At 39.0% G+C, this 26,164-nt stretch overlaps 1 protein-coding gene across 6 annotated transcripts in view; it reads left to right on the forward strand.

Annotated features, from left to right (window-relative positions):
* nAChRalpha4 (nicotinic acetylcholine receptor alpha4) overlaps nt 1-26,164 on the forward strand; it is a 747,771-nt gene that overhangs the window by 647,647 nt on the left and 73,960 nt on the right. For all 6 annotated transcript variants that reach the window (XM_083136915.1, XM_083136916.1, XM_083136918.1 and 3 more), the window contains one exon: nt 5,178-5,314. In XM_083136915.1, coding sequence (XP_082993041.1) covers nt 5,178-5,314 — 137 coding nt within the window. The remainder of the gene's footprint in view (nt 1-5,177; nt 5,315-26,164) is intronic.

Here is a 26,164-nt window from a genome sequence, read left to right on the forward strand (position 1 = left end):
TTTTTCTTATATATGTTTGTGAGTTTTGCTGTTACAATAACCTATAAAATAGTGTTCTTGTACATTGTGCACGTATTCCGAATGCACATGGCCTTCCGCATATATCTAAACAAAATTCATATTTACATTGAAGACAGTGATTGATGACTAAAGTTCTCGCCACGAAAACAGTCCCGTCAAGGTCGAAGCTTCCCCTTGCCTTATCCGCACCCTTGGCTCTCCAGGCTTGCCACACTTCTTCTAAGCTGCTCAGTCGATACTTCGCGCGTGGTACGTATGCGGTTGATTTCGTCTGTTGAAATTGTTGGTTATTGGCAACACTGTAGGTGGGTGGCGTGACCTTCACTGGCCTGCTTTCGTGGCGAGAGCTTTAATGACTACAAGGATGACGATGGTGTTAAAGACAGTGGTTCAGAAGATGAAGAAGATATTGTAGAGAAATATGCTGCTTATGATGCTGACTCTGTGTAGGATACAGAGTTCCTGATACTTGTTATGCTTGCTGTAAATGCATTTGTTATGTAGGACACAACATACACAAGGATCATCCGAAGAGAAAGACAAAAAGGAAGACATTTTTATTGAGAAGGTGAACTTGTGGCCAGGGTTGTTAAAGGTCCAGGAACTCATAAATTCCAATGGGTTCTATTGGGTTCCGCTGCAGGACCGGAACCTTTTTCCTCGCACAATTTAAATTCGGTCCAAGTTGCATATTGTTACATTGAAAAAAGGTTCCTGGACTGTATTTTAATTGTTCCTGAAAAAAGGTTCCTGGACCGTATTTAAATTGATGCGGGAAAAAGGTTCCTGGACCGTATTTAAATTGATGCGGAAAAAGGTTCCTGGATCGAATTGAAATTCATTCTGGAAAAAAGGTTCTTGGCCCGAATTGAAATGTTTTAAATATGAAAAGGTTATACACTGTCTGGAACTCATTTACGTTTGCTGATTTTCTCTCCCAGTCCGGGATTGAATTTATTTACAACTGGACCAGGGTTGACCGATCAAAAGTTGCCTTCTAAAAATGTCCCCGAGTATGTTTTACATTGAAATGTCACACTGTGGTTGTAGAAAACGTAGCGCAGGGAATAAATCGAAACGCTGTCTTTCTCTCTTAGCCCAGGTTCAAAAACTCCCTTGTCCAAGAGTTACTGTACATAACGTAATGGAACCGCAGCCAATAGGAACCGTTGATGAGGTAACGTGAGACTGCTGTGTTCCCAGCAGATATCACAATAGGGCGGGCAGTGCTGCTACAACCAAGTGAAGGAACGCGCGCGAGAGAAAGAGGCTACATGGAGAGTGCTAACGTGACTGCAGCGTTTGCGTTTCGCCCATTTCATATTTAAATCATTTCAATTTGGTCCAGGAAGCTTTTTTCAGGAAAAATTAAAATACGGCCGAGAAATCCTTTTCAATGTAACTTGGACCGAATTTAAATTGTGTGAGAATAAAGGTTCCGGTCCTTCAGCGGAACCCATTAGAATTTATGGGTTCTTGGACCTTTAACAACCTTGCTTCATGAGAATTTTCTTAACCTCACGTTCCCCCACCTTGAGCACTGCTGAGGAAAAATCCTGAAGGCGGCCTTGATGTTCACCATTGTTTTCATCGGCGTCGATTGTTGTAGCACAAGATAGATAAAAAAAAGTGTATCTGCACAAGAATAGAACCTAAGGACTGTAGAAAGGGTAGTTTGTGGCGAGCGAAGCGTGAGAGGCGTGCATTCTGCGACTGAGGAAAACTTTCAGAAAGTTGACCCATTATTCACAGAGTGCGTGACTCACCCTCTCGAGACACAAATGTGTTTGGTCTAACTCTTCACGTGGGTCGCGTTTAATCCTCTCAGCTGGGAATAAAATGGACAATTGCTGGGATGCGGGCGCAAGAAAAGTGGCTCGCGTTTCTAACTCACTTAATCTCCCTCCCCCCCAAATGTGGAAGCAGCAGGAACCGGGGGAAATATATGCATTGTCAGAGGGAGTGGCAGAAGTGTTATGCCAGAAGAGCGTTCTCCATTAACCACAAAATTCAGCTTTTATATCAGTTGGCTTCTTTTTAAGAGTATTTTTAATATATAAATAATAATTGTTTGTAATGAAAATTATACCGAAAAAACGTTTTTAATCATTACACGCATACAGCCACATACAGGGTGGGTCACGAAATGATCCCCCATTTTTTTTCCAGTAGTCATTGGAAAAGTCGCGCAATTCATGATGCTGCCGCTAGGGGGGGCTAGAGTAGACAACATGGCGCACAAAGGAAGACTTACGACATCGATCAGCAGCTGGGCTACTTTTTGCTGAAACGAAAAGCATTGTTGTGCACGAAAGCGCCTCTTACAGTTACACTTCCATACTCGGTGGGCCCCCTCTAGAAAAACGATCCACAAACTGCATGAAAAGTGCCGAATGGATGGAACAGTATTGGAAGCATGATCGTCCCAAGTACATTTTAATGAAGTGTAACTTTTTTGTGATATATGTTTCATTGAAAGCTTCTTTATAATATAGGTCGTATCCAAAAACAAAATGGGAGATCACCCTGTATATAGCTATTTAACATTGAAAGTGGATCTGTTGTCACTTAACTAATTAGAGGCAGTACATTATTGGCCGAGTCTGAAAGGTCAAAGACCGTACTTGAAGCGAACACACTTGGAGAATGGTCTTGGAGTTCTTGGTTTTGTACACATTGTCGGAGTCTCAGAGTAAATCCGCCCATGACGTTATGCTGACATATTGGAAACCTTTTTCCTGCCTTCCTCGATGACTATGACCCAGATGAAGAAGCACTCTTCCAGCAAGATGGTGCAACTAGCCATACTGACAGAGTGCCTATGGATGTGCTTAGACTCGCATTTCATGGTCGTCTCATCAGCACATTCGACGATATTCCGTGGCCTGCCCGTTCACCCGATATGACGGCTCCTGACTCTTTCCTTTGGGGTTACCTCAAATCCAAGGACAACCCTCCAAGAACCAGGGTTGATTTGAAGGAGCGAATTCGGCAAGAGATCCACAACATTCCGTTGGAGATGCTACGAAGCGTCACGGGCGGATTTACTCTGAGACTCCGACAATGTGTGCAACACCTATGTTTCCATTTTACTGACACCATATTTAAAAAAATGAACATTTTTCATATACACTAGTAATTTCAACTCATGTACAGTACATTCATGTTCAAAAATTAACTAATATTTGCTCTCTCTATTTTTGTGATTTTTTTTAAATCTTCCCGTTTGACTGCCTCACCCTATATATGTAGACTGTTTTTAATGTGTTCTTAGATTTATGTACTGATCGTATTTGGCGTATTTGGCACTGCAGTGGAAGTACAATTCGAGAGACTTTCCTATATACGTGGGTTGGAAATTTAATAGTGGCAACTATTTAGATACAAAAAAGGAACTTTTACAGTTCTTCCATGTAGTCACCAGCATTGTATACAACCGTTGCCAGTGATGTGGAAGTAGTGTGTCTGTAGCAGTGCCTGTTCTGTTGATGGTTTGAATGGAGTGGTCTATTGCCTGAAGACTATCTGGAACAGTTCGGAAACTTCATCTTAGGGATCAAATCGAAGTCACAGGGGCTGGTAGAGTATCTGCCAGCTCCATCGAGCTAACAAATCAGCCACAGGTTACGCTACATTCGCCCGAGCATTGTCCAGCAAAATGATGAGAGAATTCAGGAGAAAGTGTCGCCTCTTCTTTCGCAACGCAAGTCGCAGGTTATGTTCTAAAAATGAACAGTAATCCTTCGCATTGTCTGTCCTGGAGGTACGGTATGCGTTAAGATAACACTATCAAGAATCAAATCAGGTGAGAATTTCACGAGAAATGCAGTGGTGAAGGTTTCTTCAACCTATCTTTAATCAGGAAAAGGTATCACTGCATGGTTGTAACAAATTTATCATTTTCCAGACATGAGAGAACAGTGTCATATATATATTACATCACGCCCTTCCCATTTAAAAAAAATCAGTTGAATTCAATATGGCGGACGTCCACTTGGAACATACCAAAGTGGTTCCCCTACGCCTGAGCTCTTTCTATCATCACCAACTGTACCCGGTATAACTTCTTTACTTTTTATAGGGGTATTAAGGAATTTTGAATTACCCTCTAGGCCAGTGGTTCCTCAACTTTCTCGTTTCACGGCGCCCTTAGTGTTTCAAGAATTTTTCCGCGGGGGCCAAGTCAGAATGTAGGACTATCTAACACTTGCAACGCTCTGTTAGTGTGGTTAGGTTGCTTGCCTTAAGTTAAAAAACCAACACATATTTCAAATTCAGTAATATTTTACATGTAAAAAGTACTAAAACCCTGTGTAGACTAACAACAAAGTCATTTCAGTGAAAATAATGGAACTAGCAGACATGAAATTTTTGCATAAAACCGAATTCTTGGTCAACCCATTTCATCTACGAGTTCCCACACGGCCAACTCGCAACGTAACCCTCTTTCACATTCCCACTACAAGGCTATCTCTTCTACAGCGGTCTCTTTAATATAGGCTCCCCCACTTATATAATAACCTGTCTGTAAATATTGATATTTTCTTGTCAGAACACAGTTTCCGACAATCACTAAGAATGTACGTACGTGTAACATTTTTTTTTCTCTGCCATCTTGTATTGTCTTGATTTGATGTTGTTTTTGTTTTCTTGTTGCACAGTTTCAGTATAAAATGGTCTTTTAGCACTGTATCTGAAACTTTAAGTAAATAAATAGATAAACATTTCGCGGCGCCCACTTTGGTAACCACTGCTCGAGACCCTTACATGTGACTGACAACATGAGATCAAGAATTACACACACATACACGGACATTCGGGACTGGACCTACAGTTTAAAGCGGCCGAACTACTATGTGCCTGTACCGGGAATCGAACATGGACATTAGATATGTGTATGTATGCATATGTATATATATATATATATATATATATATATATATATATATATATATATTATATATATATGGGGTGGAGTGATGGTGTGTGTGTGTGTGTGTAAGGGTAGGTAGGTAGAGGGGTCCTTTGGTAATATTTTCCGGTGGGGGGGCAAGATTTGTAGATCCGGCACTGGGTTGACCATTTGCAAATTTGTTTGCATTTGAATTACTCCTTCACGGTCGACGAAAATAATAACTATCTTTGTTCTTTTCCAGGTCACTCTTTCCATCTCGATTCTCATCAGCCTCCACGTGTTTTTTCTCCTGGTTGTGGAGATTATTCCGCCCACCTCGCTGGTTGTGCCATTATTGGGGAAGTACCTCATCTTTGCTATGATCCTCGTCTCGATCAGGTGAGTGGAGCTTGGATAATACAAAGAGCACAGACTGTGTTGAAGCACTATAATGTAAATTATGTGCTAATTTTGTGACTCTTGTTGGCATTTTTCAATGTTATATATTTGTCTCTTTCATCATTTTTATTTTTATAAATTTGTTTATGTATAAATGAACCTCACCCACAGAAATAAGGGATTTAAATTTGAAGAAAAGGGTTCATAATACACAGTGCGCCAGAAGGTGAGATGTCTAGATCTAATTCTCAAACTTTAGTTGCTTGTTCTCCTTTTCTGTACTGTCCAATTAGAACCGCATATGTAGTAATATGTTGATCATTTTCAGTAAATATCTTACTTACAACAGGGGATCCCAACTTTAGGTTCAGCATGAGGGTCATATAGGCTGTTGAATTAACCATTCTCCAAATATGACTGTTTTTTGCCAGAAAGGAAAGTCGTTAACATTTGAATATACGTAAATGAATGAATATGTACTAAGTATAGTACTATATCATGTCATAATTTTTCTACCCCTTTTCTTACAATACAGATCATCTTCGTTTGATATGTTTTCCGCAATTTCGGGGCGTGAATATAACACTCTCCTGGATGTTGCTAGTCGCTACAAACGTGTTGGGAAGGGGAAAGGAGGCGAGGAACGTCCAGGCAATTGGCTTCCTTGTGCTGTCAAGGGGTGTATTGTACGTATATGAATGCTCTATTTCGTTTTGGGTGGAATGAGGCAATGGACGGTTTAGCTCCCTTTGAATGAGAATTTGGTAGTATTCTGCGTGCGCAAATCTTTATGATTATTTTACAAGTTCCTCCGAATTGCCTTTGAAAGTAATGTAGTGCCATTGATTTGTCGTGGAATTCTCGCTCTTGTATCAAACAGCAGCAGTGACTTACTAACTTTTGTATCGGTGTGTACCAAAGCAAACTTCCAATATGTGCATCATACGGCAACACTGTCACCATAAGCCGCACATTGTACTCTTAACTGGGGATCGACAATAGTTGCAAATCTAACACTTCAAACTTTTGTTTTATTCGTCTTAATATAATATATTTAACGGAATCATCTCTTGTAGAGAACCGACGTGGAAGTGAACTTCTGGTTGTAACCCTCCGATGACATTAGAAAATACTCGGATTACAGTATCGTTTTGGTTAGAAGTATAACAGTGAGTGACGTCACAAGAATATTTTGATTGGTTAACGAGATAGCATGCGTATGCTGTGGAAGAACAGGATTGATCTACCAGCTGCCATAGAGAGTAAAAATCCTTTAGAAAAATTATATTATAATATTTAAAAAGGAAAAGAAAGGAAATGAAGACGGGAAATGAAACTGAATGAAAATAAAGAAAAGGAAATTAAAATAAATTTAAGAAAATGAAATAAAAGAAAGGAAAAGGAAAGAAAAAGAAAAGAAAAGAAATTAGGAAAGGAAGGGAAAGAAATTTAGGAGAATGATAATAAAATAATGGAAAAGAGAATAAATTCAACGAAATGAAAATAAAGGAAGGGAACGAAAACAAAACAATTGAAATTATGTTTAAGTTTCGATGTCTTCGATATTTCATGTACTCATTATGTGATATTCTTTATCCTTCCTATCTATCTCTCTGTATGTAAACTTTAGAACAACGAACGAACTATGAGAGCTATTTTTCTGGAACCTAAAGCCTAGTAAGACACGGGTGTCGTTTATTTATATTTGTTTTAGATAAAATAATAAATATAATTATACAATGCCCATACCTTCTCCAGTTTATTCATTGCCATCACCCCATTTAGACTTAATAGACGATATCGGTGGCGAAGTGGTTAGCACAGCGCGTTACGACTCCAGGTTCGAATCCCTGCCTGGGCATGGGTATTTTTTCTCAGAGTCCCTTTATCAATTTCATCCTCATTGCAGCGATTACTCAAAAGTTGAAGAAAAGCAACGTTAAATAACAAAAAATAGATTAGTTGGCCTGAATAAGCGGGAAAAGGATGAAAATTACAAGTTACATTAACTTTTATTCTCTTTAGATCATTTCTAGTTCCCCCAGCTATTTCTTCTCTACCTCTGTGACCATATATGCTTCTTATACTTTTTACTACTACTGTTCTTGTTTTCATCTTCCTCTCCTCTTCAAATATTACTATTCTAAATCCTCATTTTTTTATCTCCTCTGCAGCAATGATTTTGTGGCATCTACTCATCACATTCTTTATTTTTCTTGCTTCAGCATGTTTTTTTTATATATTCCAGTGGTTCTCAAACTCTGGTAACTTCCGTCTGTGTGTGTATTTTTCCTACTATTTCCTGATATCTCATCATTCTTATACCGTACACCGATGGACCATTACATTATGATCACCTGCCAAATGAGCTATCACATTATGTCCGCAGTCCAATGCGCAGCAGTGCTCGATGAACCGTGTGCTGCGTAACATTTTCCTGGTCACCACTGTCGTACCTGTGGGCGATTCCTCGCACTGTTGCCCTCCGGTCGCTTTGAACAATTCGCGACAGCCTCCGCTGGCCTCTCGCATCAACGAGCTACTGTCGACGCACGGCTGGACGACGTGTCGTTGTTTGCCCATCGTTGCACCACTTTCGATGCGTCCTCACAACAGCGGCACAAGAGTAGCCAACAAGCCATGCCGTTTCAGAGATGCTGGTACCAAGGTGCCGTGCCGCTTCATAGATACTGGTACCAAGGTGCCGTGCCATCACAATTTGATCTCTATCAAACTGGAAGAGATCTGCCAGTTTTTCCCTTTTGACGCCAGAGACACTACTAACAGCGATCCTATAGACCTGCCCAATATATACCATGCTGCCAGCGTGTCACTTTTTACTCTCCGCGCTCCAGGCGCGCTAAATGTTCCCGGGTCGATGTGGTCATAATGTAATGGCTCAGCGGCGTTGGAGTGTAAGAGGAGTTCTCTTGAGTAAGTAACCAAACGTCAACCTCACTTCGAGCCAATACCCCCTGGACAACATTTTGCGGACTAACACAATGCACTTACATAATGTTCTGTGAGGCTTGTGTTGTGTTCTTCGTAGGTGTTTGTAACTGTCCTTTCATCCCTTTCATCTCGTCACTCTTTATTCTCATCTTCGCCTTTAGCCAAAAGTGGCAGAAAAGCAAAGCAAAAGGACAGAAACAAATCTATCAATCCTTTTATTCCTTCGTCTCCTGATGTTCTTCTACATCCTAACCGCCTATTCCTTGGTATCTAACCACTAGCGTACGAGGGAACTGCAATTGTAAAGGTGGATATTACGTAGGCATGAGAAGGGTATACTCTATAAATTATTTCTTAAATTCCAATTTAAGCTTAGTTCAAAGATAAATATGTTATTCGGAGGGTCACTTTATGGGAGTTCGCATTTACTACTCCGGTCATTTCAGAATCCTTCATTTGAAATTTTGATTTTCTTAAAATTTCGTGAGGTGCTATAGCCCCATCAACTATCCCCTGTTTACGCCAGTGTTCCTAATAAATTTCGCTACCAATATAATAGGACACTATGCAACTTGAAAGTAAGCCAACTTCTTTAAAAATCGAAGTTTGTAGTTAATGGATGAACGGAGTGCAGCCTTCCTTTCATAACCGCCTCCAGCGCTTCTGTGTCAGTGTTGCCAAATCCTCAGGGCACAATTTCCCTGTTTAGCCTCATTTTCCCCATTGTCTAAAGAAATCATACAATAATAATAATAATAATAATAATAATAAGTAGTAGTAGTAATAGTACGTAGTAGTAGTAGTAGTAGTTAGAATTTTCGTTGGCCTGTATTCGTATATACAAAATACATATTAAACTAATAAATTTTACATGTTTATAGCCAGCGTAATCGCAACCAGCCATATGTCTCAGGTTCGAACCTGGTCAGGATTCTGCTTGTTCCATCGTCAAGTTCATAATTTAATCATTCATCCTCATTATCACTGTTCACCAAAGATGTAGAAAAGCAACGTACAATACACAACATAATATAAACATATACAGCCTTATACTGAAAGGAGTAAATAAGTATTAACAGCAAAAAAATTACGGATATTAACGTGGAACCTGATGTAATTTGTAACAATACTGAGACTGATGTTTTTGTCGAATTTCTCTTTTCCCTTTTCGCCTAAAATTTTGTATGAATTTCCCTGCAAAATGGGAAATATCCCTTCACGTGGCAACACTGCTGATGTGTTCCTTCGCTCCACAGTAATCATTCGTTCCCCGTTTGACAGCGGGGAGCCATTTGCAGCAAACACTTTTTCTGGAAGCTCCAGGCCTTCCAGATAAGGACCACCATCCTGGAGACTGGATTCTGGGGAAGAAAAAGCCATAATGGCGAGACAAATGCAGCTCCGCTGATTGGCGGGAGATTTTTCTGTCATATATTTATGGATCGGTTGATTCTTTACTTGGCGCTCATCCAGCGGGAGGCGAGGGGGCTCCCTCTCCCATTTGACGAATTGCTTTACATTCTTCAACACGGCAGGGGCCATCCATCTACCCCGCTGTCACTAACACCCAATTACTTGCTGTGGTGTCTTCCTCGCTGCCGTATCGAGTGGAGGAGGCTGAAGTCTATCCCAGTTTCTGAAGTACTCTATAATTACCATACTAAGGGACACGAAAATGCGAGACTCACAATCACACGTAGCAAAGGCGCTGTTGCCATGTTGGGCTGAGGCTGACAACTTCCTTGGATTACATTCACTTGAGTTATTGAGTTGGTGGTTTTAAGTCCACTTTATGCACAGTAAGGCTAATCGGGACTGGACCTACAGTTTAAAGTGGAATCCGAACCACTATGTGCTCCCAGCTTGGATTACATATTTACATGTTTACGTTATTATTTTATACTTTGTCTTGAATATAGGGTGCCTCAAAAACACGGGCCATTTTGAAACGGAGGTATAAAGAAGAGAGTGAATAGTTACAAGAGATTTAACCATGGGAATTAGGGGTGTGCGGGATCCCGAAAAGTCGGTACCGGGATTGGTGAGATAAATTTCTCGTCCCAATACGGACTTCGCGAAATGATTTCCCGACTTTTCGGGATCCCGAATAACCGGGAAACTTCAAATCGTAGCGTGTAGAACTCGAGATTTCAACAGGCCCGGGAAATTTTCAATATTTCGCGTCCCAAAAATTTCTCGACCTGGTTGGGAAGTTGTAAATTCTTTCCTTCCCGAAAGCCGTTCCGACCAAAAATGTTCTCTCCCGCACACCCCTAATGGAAATGAATAGCGCATAGAATGTAATTTAATAATTACGTATCGCTGAAGAGATAGATAGGTTTTAAGACTTGATGAAGACGTCCAGCAGATGGCGAATCTTCAGTTGTAGCAGGTCTATGTAATCGAAAGTATCCGTGAGGAAATCGCCGAGATTCCTGTGAACAAGTAACATCGAACTATGCAAGATGATCCTCGACGACTGCAGGAATGGTTGCTTAGAAAAGGTGGTCATCTGCTGGACGTCATCTTCAAGACACAAGCCTACCCATCTCTTCAGCGGTATGGAATGGGCATTTCAACTAAATATTGCATTCAACAATTTAAAAAACTACACCCTGGAGAAATAACCCCTGCAAGTTCTCGCATTTCTCTGCGTTCAGCAATAACGAGACTTTAAAAGTTGCAAGGCTAGCGTTGCGCTAAAAACACGCTCCGCCATGTTAATACGTCATTACTTAGAGCTCATTTTTATGTAATGTCATTATCTGTACTGGTCATTTCCATGATTAAAAATCTTGCAACTATTTTTTGGGTTTTGGTTGCCTGATTGATGGGGCGTTTTTGATATGTTGGGCACGTGCATCTGCAATGGAGCAAAATCGCATTCGGGCTGTATGTGGAAAGATAGTAATCAAGTAAACATTAGAATCCCACGTTTATTATTTTATTGGGTGTTCCAACTGTTGCAAGCTCTATGATTAGTTACAAGAATAAAAATGTGAAACACATGCATGCTAAGAAGTATATAAAGAAACTTTAATATTCTCATATTTTTCAGGAGTTATTGAAAAAAAAGTAAAGAACAAAAATTAGTTTGTGAAGAAAATGTCAAGCACAATTTTTGAGTTTTTATTGTAAATCCTGAGAGTTTCCAGTAAAAAGGATGTGCCTGCATCCTGACGCAGTTTCTTGATCTCCGGTTGTGCACTTGAAACTTTCAAGCGGAGATTCGACTCCAAATTAGTCTATTTCGAACAAGTATTTTATTTCAAAACATATGAAACAAAAAGAAGAGTAGCAGTGACAAAAAACAGCCTTACTTTCCTGTTGAGTTTTAAAGTTATGAAGTCTGAAACAATGAAGTCTGCTCTCCATACTTGCAGAAAAAATGTTGTCGTGTAAGTATTCTCGACATTTTTCTTTCGAGTTCATCGCGTAACCCTGGAGGTACGCGTACCACAGTTTGAGAACCACTGTTCCAAGCATTCAATTAAAATGGAGCTTACATCATTATACGTACGCATGAGTACTTTATTTTGTCTCTGAGACCTTAATATAGTGATCGAAAGTATGTTTGGGCGTGTGTGCAGAGAGGAGGGGGTGGAATAATGTCTCGAAAAATAATCTGTATTTGGTTTCTTGTTCATTCACAAGATAAGAAATGTACTCCTTAGTCTTCAGAATATTTTTGAGCCAAAATAATTGCTTTGTGAATATAATTAACCACATTTGAAACAACCATTTTCTTTCAAATAACCTTCCTACTAGGGTTTGAAAACTGCAGTGTCCGAAAAGTTCCCGTCCGCACTACTAGATTATATTACGTAATACCGTATCACGCCGTAGGCGTGAGTAGAACCTAGGACCAGGGCATCATAAATAAATAAGCTAATCAGGGTGTAAAAAGGTCCCGCTGAAGCATTGGAAAAGGGCTTCTTAAAAGCTACTCACGCCAGCATTAGGCCAGTACAATATTAGACGGTACACATTACCCCCAAAAAGGGCCGGCGGAAGGGGAGCGCGAACCGTACCACTGCCCAGAGCGGCAAATTTTCAGACCGGCAAAATGGGAAGAGAAGAAGAGAAAAGGTCTATTGAAACTTTTGAAGTTATAAAATTACTGTACAAAACTTATTCGAAACAGGCTCAATAATAAGTAAATGCTGAATGGTTTGAAACTTTGCCAGTAACCGTGGCAAGTGCGGAACGAAGTTTTTCGTTCCTCGGTCAACCATGTCTGAAACACGCTTGAGTGGTCTAGCGATGATATCCATAGGACACTAGCTAGCTCATGTTACAGAGTCCATCTTTCCCCTTTGTGCGCCTGACGGCGGAACGCTTGGCGGCCGCCCGGACGCCAACTCCCGTCAAATCGCGTGCGATATCTCAGCTATGGAAGCCGCTAGTTTCGAAATGACTTCAAGTTCTCAGAATTATAGTTACAATTACATTCAAAATAAGCACGATAATTGTCACGGGGGATGTTGGAAATGTTGTTCTCCTGCATCCACATCTTTTTTGGCATGTTTTTAGGAAATTTCGCGTACCTTTGATAACAAGACACGCTAAAAGGACACTTAAGTTTCGTAACAGCTTGAGGCGCCAGAGTGCCAACTGAAACACATGGCTTTGAGCATAACTTGTGGATTTCTTTCTTAACGTCATTCCATTTCAGTAACTTCGCGATCTCAGTTCAGTCATATTTTGAAAGTGGTTACGTGTTACAAGTGTTCTTGTGATTTTCTATTGTTTTGTAAAGTGTTTAAGTGTTAAGTGTTATTTGCGTTTTGCTATAGTTTTAATAATGGCACATACGTACACATTACAACAAAAAGTTTTTATGTACGATTCGTATGTGATTACAAATTCTTGTGGGGAAGTTCGTAGATGATTTTCAACAGAATTTCCAGGTGTGCCTGTTCCACACAGAAATACGGTGCGAAACCTTGTGAACAATTTCAGGGAAACAGGATCTATTCACGATAAGAAGCGAACGGTAAAACGGCGTGTACTTACCGAGGATAAATCGGACGAAGTCGGAGAAAGTTTACAGAACATACTTCTCAAAAATCGCTCAGACGACTTGCACAGGAAACAGGAATTTCCGAAACAACAGCATGCCGAGCTACTAAATTTTTAAAATTGAAACCGTACAAGGTCACTGTTGTCCAGGAACTGGTAATAAGCGATAACCAGAGTCGGATAAATTTCTGTAACTGGATTTTGGGGAATGTTAATGGTGGGGTCATTGATCCACGTTTAACATTCTTCTCTGACGAAGCATGGTTCCATTTAAGAATGATTTAAGATTGCTAAACAATATAAAGTTTAACATAAATAGGCTAATAGGGACTGTATCTACTTGATATTTACAGGTCGATAATGTTAATAGGCGAATTAATATGTACTACCAACAGCTTTGGGCCTCTCTGCAACTGATTAAGGGAGCCCTTTATAAATCGTGCTTGATAATGTTTCCCTCTAGTTTCCAGTATGCAAGATTTTTACGCACAAAGGAATCTAACGAGAATCCAACAACACCATTGTGTTGTGTTATGCAAGAAAAATCAAATTAATTAAATAATAATGGTTACATATTATCTACACTTTTATGAATTGTGTAGAAATTTGTGCTACTTTTTTGTACTTGCTAAAACATTAAAACATGGGTCCTTAGTCCACCACGGACTCTTATTTCCTTCAAAGGAAAGACTCTTGCATCACTACAGACAATGTTTGCCTACTGGTTACGTTAACCATTTTGCAAAATAGTGTGTAAATTGTATTATATTATAGTTGAAATACATGTTTTGACACCTGACAAAGAAATAGGAATCCTTTGATTGATCAATGACTTCTTGGATTACAGTGTCATCATTAATATTTCATATTAAGTTTCATAGAAAGAAATTGTTTTAATAGGGCCCAATAATTTACGGAGCGCCATGGTATTCTGTTTAACATTTTTTTTCATATAGATTGTTTGGCTCCCAGGGCCGACTCCCGCCGCCCCATAGCTTTGGCTCTGAACTTGGACTATAAGAATAGCAGACATTCCGAGAGAAGCGAGCAAAAAAATTTTACGAAATGTATTTTTATTTGTATAAATTTTGAAATCGATAGAGGGCAATTGACCCTCTGTGCCCCTTGCAAGTGCCCTTGACCGTCTGGAAGAAAAATGCAAGGAACACGTAAAAACGAATTCCATCATGGGTATCCATTTGTCCTGCTATTCTTAGATTCTCTTAGTCTTGCTTTTTTTTTTACTTCAATGTTTGCTTCCCCTAGAATGAACTTCCGTCCAAGGTGGCGGGGGGAAGGAGACAATGCCATCTGCACACCTGTGGTTGCGGCGCTGTTTATGAGTGTCTCTTTATCAATTTCACGTCATTACTCATTGTTGCGATTAGCTAGAAGTGGCAGAAAAGCACCGCTAAGTAACAGAAATCAAATATCCACTTCCTCCCTTTACTACATGAATCACTATTACCAAAAGGTAGACTTGGGAAACAAAACTTTAAGCAGTTCCAAGTTCATAGCAACACATCCAAGAATAACATCCGAACACATTAGGCACCTTTAATACAAAAATACTCAAATGCCACAACTGTTCTAGATACTGAAAACCAAGCTCGGGAATTTGCAAGGTTTTTGATTTCAACTTTGACAGAACTGGAGGCATTATGGAATTTAACGTTCATTAACAAACGTACACTTTCACATACACACGCAATACACGCACTCAACGTCAAACCGGTCAAATACTTAGCATAAAATAAAAATATGGTCTTCCAATCCAACAAAACTCACCGTCACTTTAACTACCTTTCTCCTTCCGTGACAGAAATAGTGCTTCATTATTACAGTTGGCAACACTAGTTACTAGCTAGCCAATGAACATGCACTGCATAAAAGAAGCAACCATTTCGTCATGCTATATTGCCACATTACGGTCCCTGCCGAACGGTGTGAACCGCGAGCTGAAGCACTTTTCAATTGTTTTCAGTGATGCTTGCGCGAGTGTGTTCAGGAATGGAATGACAATATGGCAACAATGTCGAAGGTTGGCGAGCAGCGTAGAACACGTGATGCTAAGAGAGAGGGAGACGAAACGAAAATTGGTATGTGCGCAACGGCAAAGATATGTGTGATGCACTCTAGGTGTTTAGGGACTTATTAGACATTCCATAGATACCCATATCTCCAACAGTAAACTCGAAAATATGTTTCAACCTTCAACGAAATAAAAATGAACAAATTATATTCAAATGTTACTAACGTTCATGCCAACGCAGTGAATTAACGGTTGCATGTACGCCGCTGGGCATGGCCAATACTTTTTTACCTTCGTGTTATTCAACAAAAGAGGAAAAACAAAACTTAAGGTAACAAGCTCAACAATAACAATTAACAATTCTAACACCTTCATGCATAATTCAGACCAAGTTGTAAACTCGTAATTGCACGACGAACTAATGGACGTGCATGCGTGCTGTTTTGGGACGTTCAGAAGCCATAGCAGGCGCTTATTCATGTACAACATCATTTCTGTTTTTGTTCAGCTGCCACAACGCTAATACACACGAGAATTCTTGCATCTTGATGGCTTTGGCTTGCATAAACTCTGTAATTTGACACGACGGTGCATAAATGTTGATGGGTGGGATTCGGGAATGTAGGAGTGTGTCGGAATTATCATGAACGTTGAGGTCTCGGTTATGACAAGGAACACAATTCATAATTCGTTCCATTCTTTCCCGGACGAAAAAAAACTTTAAACAAATTAACATATTTTTAATGCCGATCAGCCCAATCCAAAACAAGATGGAGTTGTACATTCTCGGGTGTTAATTACAATATGTTCAACTTGTAACAATCATCTCTACAAGTTTAGGACTTGGAAGGGAACAAGTTTCATTTGCAGACTTTAATGAAGAAGTTAATTTCTGCTGTCCATTTTCAAAACATAGTCTGTTAGCATTAGTTGCAAAGTAACTACAGTCAGTTCATGGTCCATGTTCTACAAAGGCATCCTCACCTCATATAGTCTACTAGATACTGAGTGAGTGAGAATATATTTCAAAGATTCTTATTTCTATTAATTTTACTTTTAGGACTATATCACAAATGGACCCAAGGGTCACTAGAATGAGCATGTTGGAGGTATGAACTTGCTCTTTAACCTAGCTGTAGTCAAATTATAAAAACAAAGTACTGTATGAAATGAAGTCATAAATACAATAAGGGGAACCTCTATATTATATAACATAATAATAATAAAATTACATGCACGGAGATCGGCAAATGACCTTTTGAGAAGTGAACCTCACTTTCACGTTGTACATCCCGGTAATTGCAATGTTGCCGGCCGATTAGGCTATGGCGCCTCGTTCATCCATTTCATCTTGTCACCATCCAGTCCTCATCTTGGCAATTAGCCAGAAGTGAGAGAAAGAGAAGCAAATCAATCTTCCCAAGTTTGTCTGTAAAATTTCGTTTCCAGTCCACTTTATGCTCAGATAGGCTAATGGGGGGTGACCCTACCACCATGAAGTCCCAGAGAACTTTTTTTGCTTGGATTTTAATTTATTGTCGTATATATACTTCTGAAGATGGAATATGAGCTACCTAATCGAAATTTTTTGTTTGCCATGCGTTATTCCCTAGGGAGTAGGTGATCTCACATGAGATCACTGGGACTTCGGGGGTTAAAGTTAAACATGAGAAAAAGAAAATGTAACACAATATATATATATTGACATTTTATTTTTATGCATAATATACAGTGTGTGGGTATGTGTGTGCGCACGTGTAGAGGTGTATGCATGCGTTCGTGCGTGTGTGTGAGTATGCGCGCGCGCGCATGCGCGCTGTTACAAAAGGACAACTTAGATTAATTTTATTTTATGCATTTTAGAATTTTATTGTTTTTATTTTATTCAAATTAGTAGCACATTTATGGTATTAATAATTGGAATAGTAACAAAAGAATATTATAATGTTATTTTTCATACCTCATCTACTCAATATTTGATGTAATTTGAAGTCTTAAAATAATACAAGTTATACAATACAGTATATCTATGACAAAGTAAATTAACACATTAGATTCATTTTAGAAATAATATCAAAGAAATTTTCCAGCTTCACTGAAACGTCTACAACTTGGTATGATATGGCACATTGCATTCCACGCATAGGGTAACATTACACTTCATGCAATAAGTACGAGGTCGTCCAGAACAACCTTGCCTCTGACATCGTCGTTGTTGATCTCTTCTCGTCAGCAAATGGTCCTTCTTGTCGAAGCGTATTTCTGCTAGAGAAACCAGCCTGGAAGTGACTCTTGATGACAGAGCGATTGGGCGGTGTTGCTTTATAAGAGCCAATGTCACTTGCCTGCGAAATTCCAAAAGCGAAATTTCTTTTTTGTTAACAGTTCTATATATAAGCCAGCTGTTTACCACTGCCATATCCAGAGCTCTAATCACGAGAGGCCAGTACCATTTTTTCCCTCGAACACTTACTGCATGTTTTGCACACAACCAGTCATGGAGGTCCACCCCTCCCATTCCCTTGTTGTAACTCCGGATTAGTTTTGGCTGGCGCACAGTAATCCTTTGCTTCTCTTTCCTGGAATATCGAACTACATTACCAAGTGGTTCCACTGTATCAAAGTTTGTGGCAACAGTAACTGGACTGTTGTCATTCCACCTGACAACCAAAATGTCATTTTTCTTGTCGAAACGATAATCAAAATCCCCACGTTTCATCTTCTTCATATCCTTAACATTTGTAATTGGGCACTTGTGCATCTGTTGCTCCCTAACTGTACCACTTGCTCGGAATCCTATTTCTTTTAACTCAATCAGAAGTGGAAATGTTGTAAAGAAATTATCAAAATAGACTTCATACCCTTCTGGTTCATCAATGATAGTAAGCAAGAGTGACTCCACAACACTTGGTCCAAGAGGAGTTTTATCATAATTGTCTCTTCGTCCTTGGTAAAGTTCAAAGTTATAGCAGTACCCATTTGAACCACATATTGCCCACAATTTGTATCCAAAACGCACAGGTTTTCCTTTTATAAATTGCTTCAGGATGTTGTGCCCAAAATATTTTACAATCATTTCGTCTATGGACAATTTAGCCTGAAAGACACCGAACTGCATGAAATTTCGGTTCAGTATGTCTTGCAGGGGACGAATTTTAAAAGATTTGTCAACAGTTTTTTGATTTGTCAGTCTGTCATCGTTTCTTTTATTTGTCTCTTCACTTAGTTTGCTGTTATCATTGAAGTGCACAACAGATTTCAATTTCTGAAAACGATTACGAGTCATGCTTTCCCTAATCAACGGAATGCCTAAGTCTTCTTTCTCACTCCAATAATGTTTCAAGTTTGGGAGCTTATGGTAGCCTGTAAATAACAAAATGCCAAAGAAGACCTTCATTTCTTCTACACTACACTCAAAACCGGTATCATTTTTAAACGTTGTTGCATATTTGACAGTCTCACGTACGATATGATCAAACAAGTCAGGAGAAAAAAAAAGTTCAAATATTTCTACAGGAGACAAATTCTTACACTGAGATACTAATGCAGCCTCCTTCTGTGATGCAATATCAGATTTACGTGGCAAATCATTATAATTGGGGCTGCACTTCCTCCACTTTGCACAGGTTAGGGTGTCAACGCATTTCCTCTTCTTCACTTGCACTGCGTCATTTTCAACAGTTGAGCCATCTAGGTATAATGATTGAACTGGATCCCCTAAAACTGCATTAGAACCATCTTCATTGACTTCCTCTTCTTCATTGCACGTACCAGCATGATCTCTGTTAACAGAATGGGTATAACACACTTCTAGTGGCCCTGGCACCTCACTGACATTAGCTGCACAAATCTCATCATCGTCACCTTCATCTTCATCAGTAAGACAATCTACTTTGTCCGGCGGAAGAACGACAACTTCGGTATCACTAACTGATTCGTTTTCACTAAGATCACTTAGGATAGCCCTTATTTCGTCAATTGTACATGCTTGTATGTGCGAAAAACACGACATTGTTCTTCGAACAATCACCAACAATAAATGCAACAGCTGGCTGTGTACATAAACGCAGCAGTACGTGTTGCTAATCGTTCGACGAAAACAACTGCGGAGTATGATAAACCAAACATCATTGTTGCCAGTTCCGAAATGTCGAAGTCCCAGTGATCTCATATGAGATCACCGTTTTCTTGGCGAGGAAATATCTAGGATGTTTTTAATATAGAATGACCAAAATTGCTTTATATATACTTCAAACTACTGATGATAAAATAAAAGCAGAAATACGTCAGTATACCACATTAACAATGAATAACAAAAATTCTCGGTAACCCTTCTGTGAAACTTAATAGAATGAAATTTTGGAACACTAATAATCATTGTCTTAGTAGAAACTAGTAAATTATATTTACATTATACACATTTCATGGACCTTTGAAAAAGATATGAAAGAGCATTTATAAAAAATTATTGCAAAATATTTACTAAAATGTCAGTTTTGTTAGGTGATCTCATATGAGATCACTGGGACCTGATGGGTTCAGAGCCAAACCTCAGTACCTGCAAAGGACCTCCCTAGATTATAAGGTTACATCGTTACCACGACGCCATCGAAGAGACCTTCTCGTTCGCTTTCAAATGTATTGCTAGGTACAGTCACCAGCAGTAAAACTGGAACACCTATTTCCTGCAGAGTGTTACCTAGCTCGACAGTGATATGTGGATTTTAATTGCAAATTTCCAATAGCAACTTCTGTCTGCCGTGGATTTAAGCAACAACATAACACCTTGCAGGGAAGCGGGTATTTCAGAATATAGGTGTCCCATTTTATTGCCTATGACTGTACCTGGACTTACCCGCAGTTAAGGATAATAACACTGGGGAACACAGTTTTTGGCACATGAAACATATATTGTGTTTCTAATGTAAAATTTTATGCACTCAAAAAATGTAATTGTACAAAAACTGTGGTTGATAGAAAAATTCTAAGTAATGCTCCTTCGGAATTTTAGGTATTTTTTCTGTGATAAGTAATGTATGTGAAACAACATTTTAAACGATTTCTAACAGAAGATGGGCACAAACAATTTAACCTTTAAGAATGCAAAATGGCGCACGCAAATTTTATTTCGGGGGAGGGCTGAATCACATGAAAGGGGGGTGGGGGCGAACCTCGTATTTGATGCGACTTCAATGGAAATGTAATGTTGTAGCTTGAACCACGAGATTTTTCAGCAGACTGTAATTTCTGTTTTACAAAGGTAAATGGAATAAGTAGTAAATGCAAATAAACAGTAAATGAACCAAATTTGCCATCTGCTGTGAGGCTAGTACCTATACGACATCCTCGAACACATCTAACAGTAGAAGATGAATGGGAACATTAGGCAGCTACCATATTTCAAAATGAGAAGCAAGATCATTATACTTTCGAAGCCTCTTCATGTAAACCTTATGTGTTAAGACAAGGGGAATTAAACAACCATGTTCAGGATTTTAAATTGGGAAAGAAACAGGCCGAACTTTTGGGATCTAGGCTGAAAGGGTGGAATCTCCTTCAGAGACACCAAAGTGTGTTTCTTTCTTAACAGACGGGAAAGGAGTTTGAAGATTTTAATTCCAGAGAAAACGATAGTGTATTGTAATAATATTTGCGATGTGACGAATTTATTTCATCATGAATATGAAACAATATAGCGGAAACTGTTCACTGATTCCTCGAAAACATAGCCATGCGCACGGGGGGGGGGCAAGGAGGGGCAATTGCCCCCCCCCCCCTAATCACGGACGTTCGTAGATTTTTCCACGAAGGGACAAGCAATGTATCTTTCAATGGGGCATATTACCCCGATAATAGTGCTGCCCCCTCAAAAAACACCACTTGAATCTCAAATTATGCCATTCCTGTGCCCCCCCATTGTCATAATAATTCATGTAAATTACTATGACTGAAATCAAATTATACGACTGAAATATATACTTTCAGGTTGACATTGGTTTTCGAAGGGGGCGGTGTGGCCATCCTTGCCCCCCCCCCCTTACAGACATTCCATGCCCCTACATCATTATTCGGGATTAAAATTACCACCTGAGCGCTAGTGTTGCTTCTAATATGGCCTCTCTATGTAGGATAAATCTATGTTTACATTTAGTAGTGGCACAGGTAGTAGTACGTATTAGCAGTGTGTTGTCATGGCTGGTATGGAAGAAACGTTTAAATTAGGCGATATTTTTAAATATTGCGAATGCGATGTGAATTCCAGGAACTATAACGAAGGTGAAGCTGTGCTGAGAACGAAGCATTTGATTATGATAGGCAAAAATAACACGGAAAACGCAGACGAAACTAATGTATACACCCTGGTTCTTCAAAGCAGTACTGTTTCATCTGTATTTCAGATTGTAACTGGGGCTCTCAGAAAGGATTTGAAAATAAAGCAATTCACTTGTATTTGCAAAGCTTGGGCAAGAGAATAATGTAAACACACAGTTGCAGTTCTTCCCCAAAAGAGGCAGGCTGGTTTAATATTAACACACGATAATAATAATAGAATTTACAATTTCATCGAGGCTATCTTCACTGAAAAAGGAATGAAACAGCACCATTAGCATGTCGAATTTCTTTTTCTGGTTACCATTATGATTACAGACATTAATTAATTCTCAAACTATTTTCATCTTCGCGCTTAATCGACTTGCACTGGTTCTAAATTTCATACATAGGATAATACCACAGACAAGGTCTGTGATAATGCATGGTTTTCGAAAAAAAATGTTTCATTCATAAAGAACAATTTTAAACTTTACTTTCATGGTAATAGAATCATCTTTCGGAAAATAAAGTGAACAGACTTGTGTATTCTTCGTAATTTCTTTGCTGCATTTCAATGTTATCTCCCATGAAAATCTTCTGTCAATCAGTACTGTTTTCCCTGATTTATTTACAAATTTCATTTTGTTGATTCCACGGGGTGGAAACACATGTGAACGTTTCACCCACAAAACGATTTAGAGCAAAAAACTGAACAGTAGGCGTAACGTAACTCTTTCGAACATTTCCCATGCTTTGAACGACTTCAACTCAACCTATATCCTACATAGAGTAGTAGTTCCGGAAAATCCCACCAGATGGCATTTCTGATAATTTTAATTTTTAATACTTTCACCTAGAAATTTAGTGTAGAGGAATCTTATCGCTGTTATTAAACGATATTATTGGAGAAAATGAAGTATTTCCGTGGACGGAAATCAATTCTAGGGGGGGGGGGGGCAAACATTGAAGTAAAATAAAGTAAGACACGCAGAATCTAAGAGAAGCAGGACAAAAGGATACTCAAGATGGAATTAGTTCACACGTCTTTCTTGCATTATTTCTTCCAGACGGCCAGGACCACCTGCAGGGGGGCACAGAAGGTCAATTGCCCCTTCGACTTCAAATTTTATACAAATAAAAATACATTTCGTATAAATTTCTTGCTCGCTTCGCTCGCAATTTTTGCTTTCCTTACAGTCTTGTGAAGTTCATAGCCGTAGCTAGGGCTGGCGGGAGTTGTCCCTGGGCGCCGAACAATCTGAATGGGAAAAATTGGCGTCCCATGACATTTTTTGCGCTATATTAAATCAATACTGTTTTCAATTTGCAAAAATTTGGATCTAAATATTTTCTTGGTCGCTTCGCTCGCAATTTGTTTTCTGTCATTCATTGTAAATTACCAGCGAGAATAAGAAGAACTAAGTACTTCAGACAGTTGCTCCTATGACTTATAGCAGCAAAACAGTTTGTTTTGGAGGAAAAGGAGCGCGCACATTTCAGAGACAATTTACATCATTTTTGCTGTTGGTTTGTTATGGGGCGGATGAATTGATTATATAATGTATGTAATGTATTAAATAATGTGTTATATATATATATACACGCACACACACACATACCCATCAATGCAATAAAACTAAAACCGTGAGATAAAATTAGGCTTTTCTTTCCCGACTGAACTTTCAGAGCTTTTGCCCCCCTAATCAGAGGGTCTGCGCACGCCTATGCTCGAAAACTAGTTTGAATGTTGTTCTCTTGCACAATAGGGACAAGTTTCCTTCTATACTGTTAGTTTGTACAACTAAAAAAAGGAAACACATAAAAATACTGTAGGAAAAAAATCAGTATCATAAGTATTGTTGGATCATATGCTACGATTTAACAGTAATTGCGTTGTTAAAGGGTTTGCAGCTCGACTATACTAAATTTTGCTGTTTCTTGTGCGAATGGGACAGCAGGGACAAGAATAATCATTGCAACAAGAAAGAATGGCCAAATCGTGAATCACATATACCTGGACAGTCAAAATGTTGTACATTCCTCACTAGTCAACTCTGATATGATTCTTCTTCCTCCACTTCATATCAAGTTAGGGACGGTTTTTCAAGAACTTCGTTAAGGCGATGGACACAAATGGTGCTAGGTTTCATTATTTGAAGGAAAAGTTTCCTCCTGTTAGGATGATAAAATCAAGGAAGGAATTTTTGTGTGCTCCCAAATTAGAGCTTTGATAACGAATTAAAAGTTTGAAGGCCTGTTTAGCGAAATTGAAAGATCAGTGTGGAGTTAATTTAAGAGCGTTGTGTATAAACATTTTAGGAAATCGTAAAGTTCCGAACTACCGTTAGATTTTGGGTGAACTGTTACAGTCATACAATGATATGGGGGTGTAATATGTCCCTCAAAATAATTTTTTTGAACTCTCACCTGGATTTCTTCCCTGACAATCTCAGTGTCGTCAAGTGACGAACACGGTGAGAGTTTCCACCACGACATCTCTCTCATGGAAAAGAGGTACCAGGGACAATAAAGGGCAAGAATGCTATTTGATTACTGTTGGATGCTGAAGAGAGATATTCCAAGTGCAAAATGCAGAAGGAAATCAACAACTCTCACATTTTAGTTAAGTTGAATAGTGTCATGTATGTATGTAGAGATACACAAACACATTACAGACTTAACCTGGGTGACACAAAGAAACTGAGGGTGATGAAGAAAAACTACTTACACATTTGAATTCAGCGCAAAAAGTACTATTAGAATTAGCTATTTTCCCTCGTGTGCCAAAAAAAGTTCAATTTTGTTCCCCAGTGTAATTAATTTGTATTTTCTCTGCCTTTATTTCTAACTGGACTTACTTACTCCTTGGCTGTACGGCACTCTGAGAGCCTTGGCCTCCTTCAGGATCTCCGCTCATTCTTCTCTATCTGCTGCTCTCCTCCTACAGTTTCTATCTTTCAGCTCCTTCAAATCCCTCTCTACGTCCTCCAACCATCTCAGTCTAGGTCTTCCTACTTCTCTTCTTCCTCCGGGTCTTCCATCCAACACTCGTTTTAACAATCTGTCTTCATCCATCCTTATAACATGTCCTATCCATTGTTGTCTTCTTCGTTTAATATCTGCTACTATGTTCAAGTCTTTGTATAAATCATACAGTTCCCGGTTTGTTCTTATTCTCCAGTATCCATTCTCTACTACTTGTTCATAGACTAGTCTTAATATCTTCCTTTCCCATGTATTTAAAATCATTATGTCACTTCCTGTTATGGTCCATGTCTCACACCCATACATCACTACTCCCTTTGCCAGAGTCTCATATATTTTTATTTTAACATTTCAGCTGATTGCTCTAGACAAAAAAATGTATTTTAGACTAGAGTAGCATATATTACCTGCTGCAAGTCTCGTTTTGATTTCTTCTTATATTTCATTTTTTTCCTGTTACACTTACTTTACACTTAATTTCCAACACAAACATTGCCCATACTAAGCTCTTTCTAGGTTGATTGTTTAACCAAAGGTGCCATAGTAATGAATTACATGCCCTATTGCGGCTCTGCATGTGAGGAGTAGTTACAGCTAACATCCGAGGGAAAAAAGCTACAGGCTAACCAGGAAAATAGGAACTTTGACTCTTGACAGAAATCAAGTATCAAAGCAAATCATCTCTCCAAGAAGAGCAATATCTTTTATGTTCTTTTACAAACAAAACCCACAGGGGTGTTATTAATTAGGCTCGGATTTTTATGTAGTTTCGGTTACATGTGAAATATATATATGTATATAATGCATAGAGAAATTAATAAAATTGTAAGTACGTTAAAATATGTAATAAAACTTTGTTGTCTTCGATAGTTCTCTTTATTCCTGTGCATTGTTTAGGCTTTAGAAGACTTTTCGGAAATTCAGTCAGGGTCTCTTCCTGAACTGCCAACCCGGAAATACTATTCTCGGAAAAACTAAATATGCTGACCAAGGCAGTAATTTATTATATGAAAAACATAAACTAAAACGTAACGTTTCAACCTTCTAGCAAGGTCTTCATCAGACTCTGTATCAAGTACAAAAGTAACAAGATACACAAAAAGGGCTTTATATATACACAAACATTACTCCCTCCAGACTATTAGAAAGTTGTTAGGAACTTTCTAGCAGGTGGCTTTCACTTTCCAACTGTACTTTCACCTAAAAGGCTAAACATAATTACTTTCATATAGAATGTGAAGAGATATTCATATACAATATCTCACGCTCTTTTTCCTTCATTTTTCTCCTTTCTCCTCTCCTCTTTCTCTCTTGTCCTTTCCACTCTTTCTAACACCTTCTTCCATTCTTTGTTTAACTTCAGTCCCCCATTCCAGTTCATTATGTCTTCTTCACCTTTCTTCTCTATTTCCTTGGCTTCCTTCCATTTTATCACTAGCATTCTCTTCTCCCTTCCTATCTGCTTAGCCTCATCCCACTCTATGTCATGTCCTGTTTCTCTCGTGTGTTTAAATATTGTATTTCTCTCTCTCTTAAGTCGTACATCA

Source organism: Lepisma saccharinum, chromosome 15 (assembly GCF_977018435.1).
Source record: "Lepisma saccharinum chromosome 15, izLepSacc3.1, whole genome shotgun sequence".
In the NCBI taxonomy this organism is placed as follows: Eukaryota; Metazoa; Arthropoda; class Insecta; order Zygentoma; family Lepismatidae; genus Lepisma; species Lepisma saccharinum.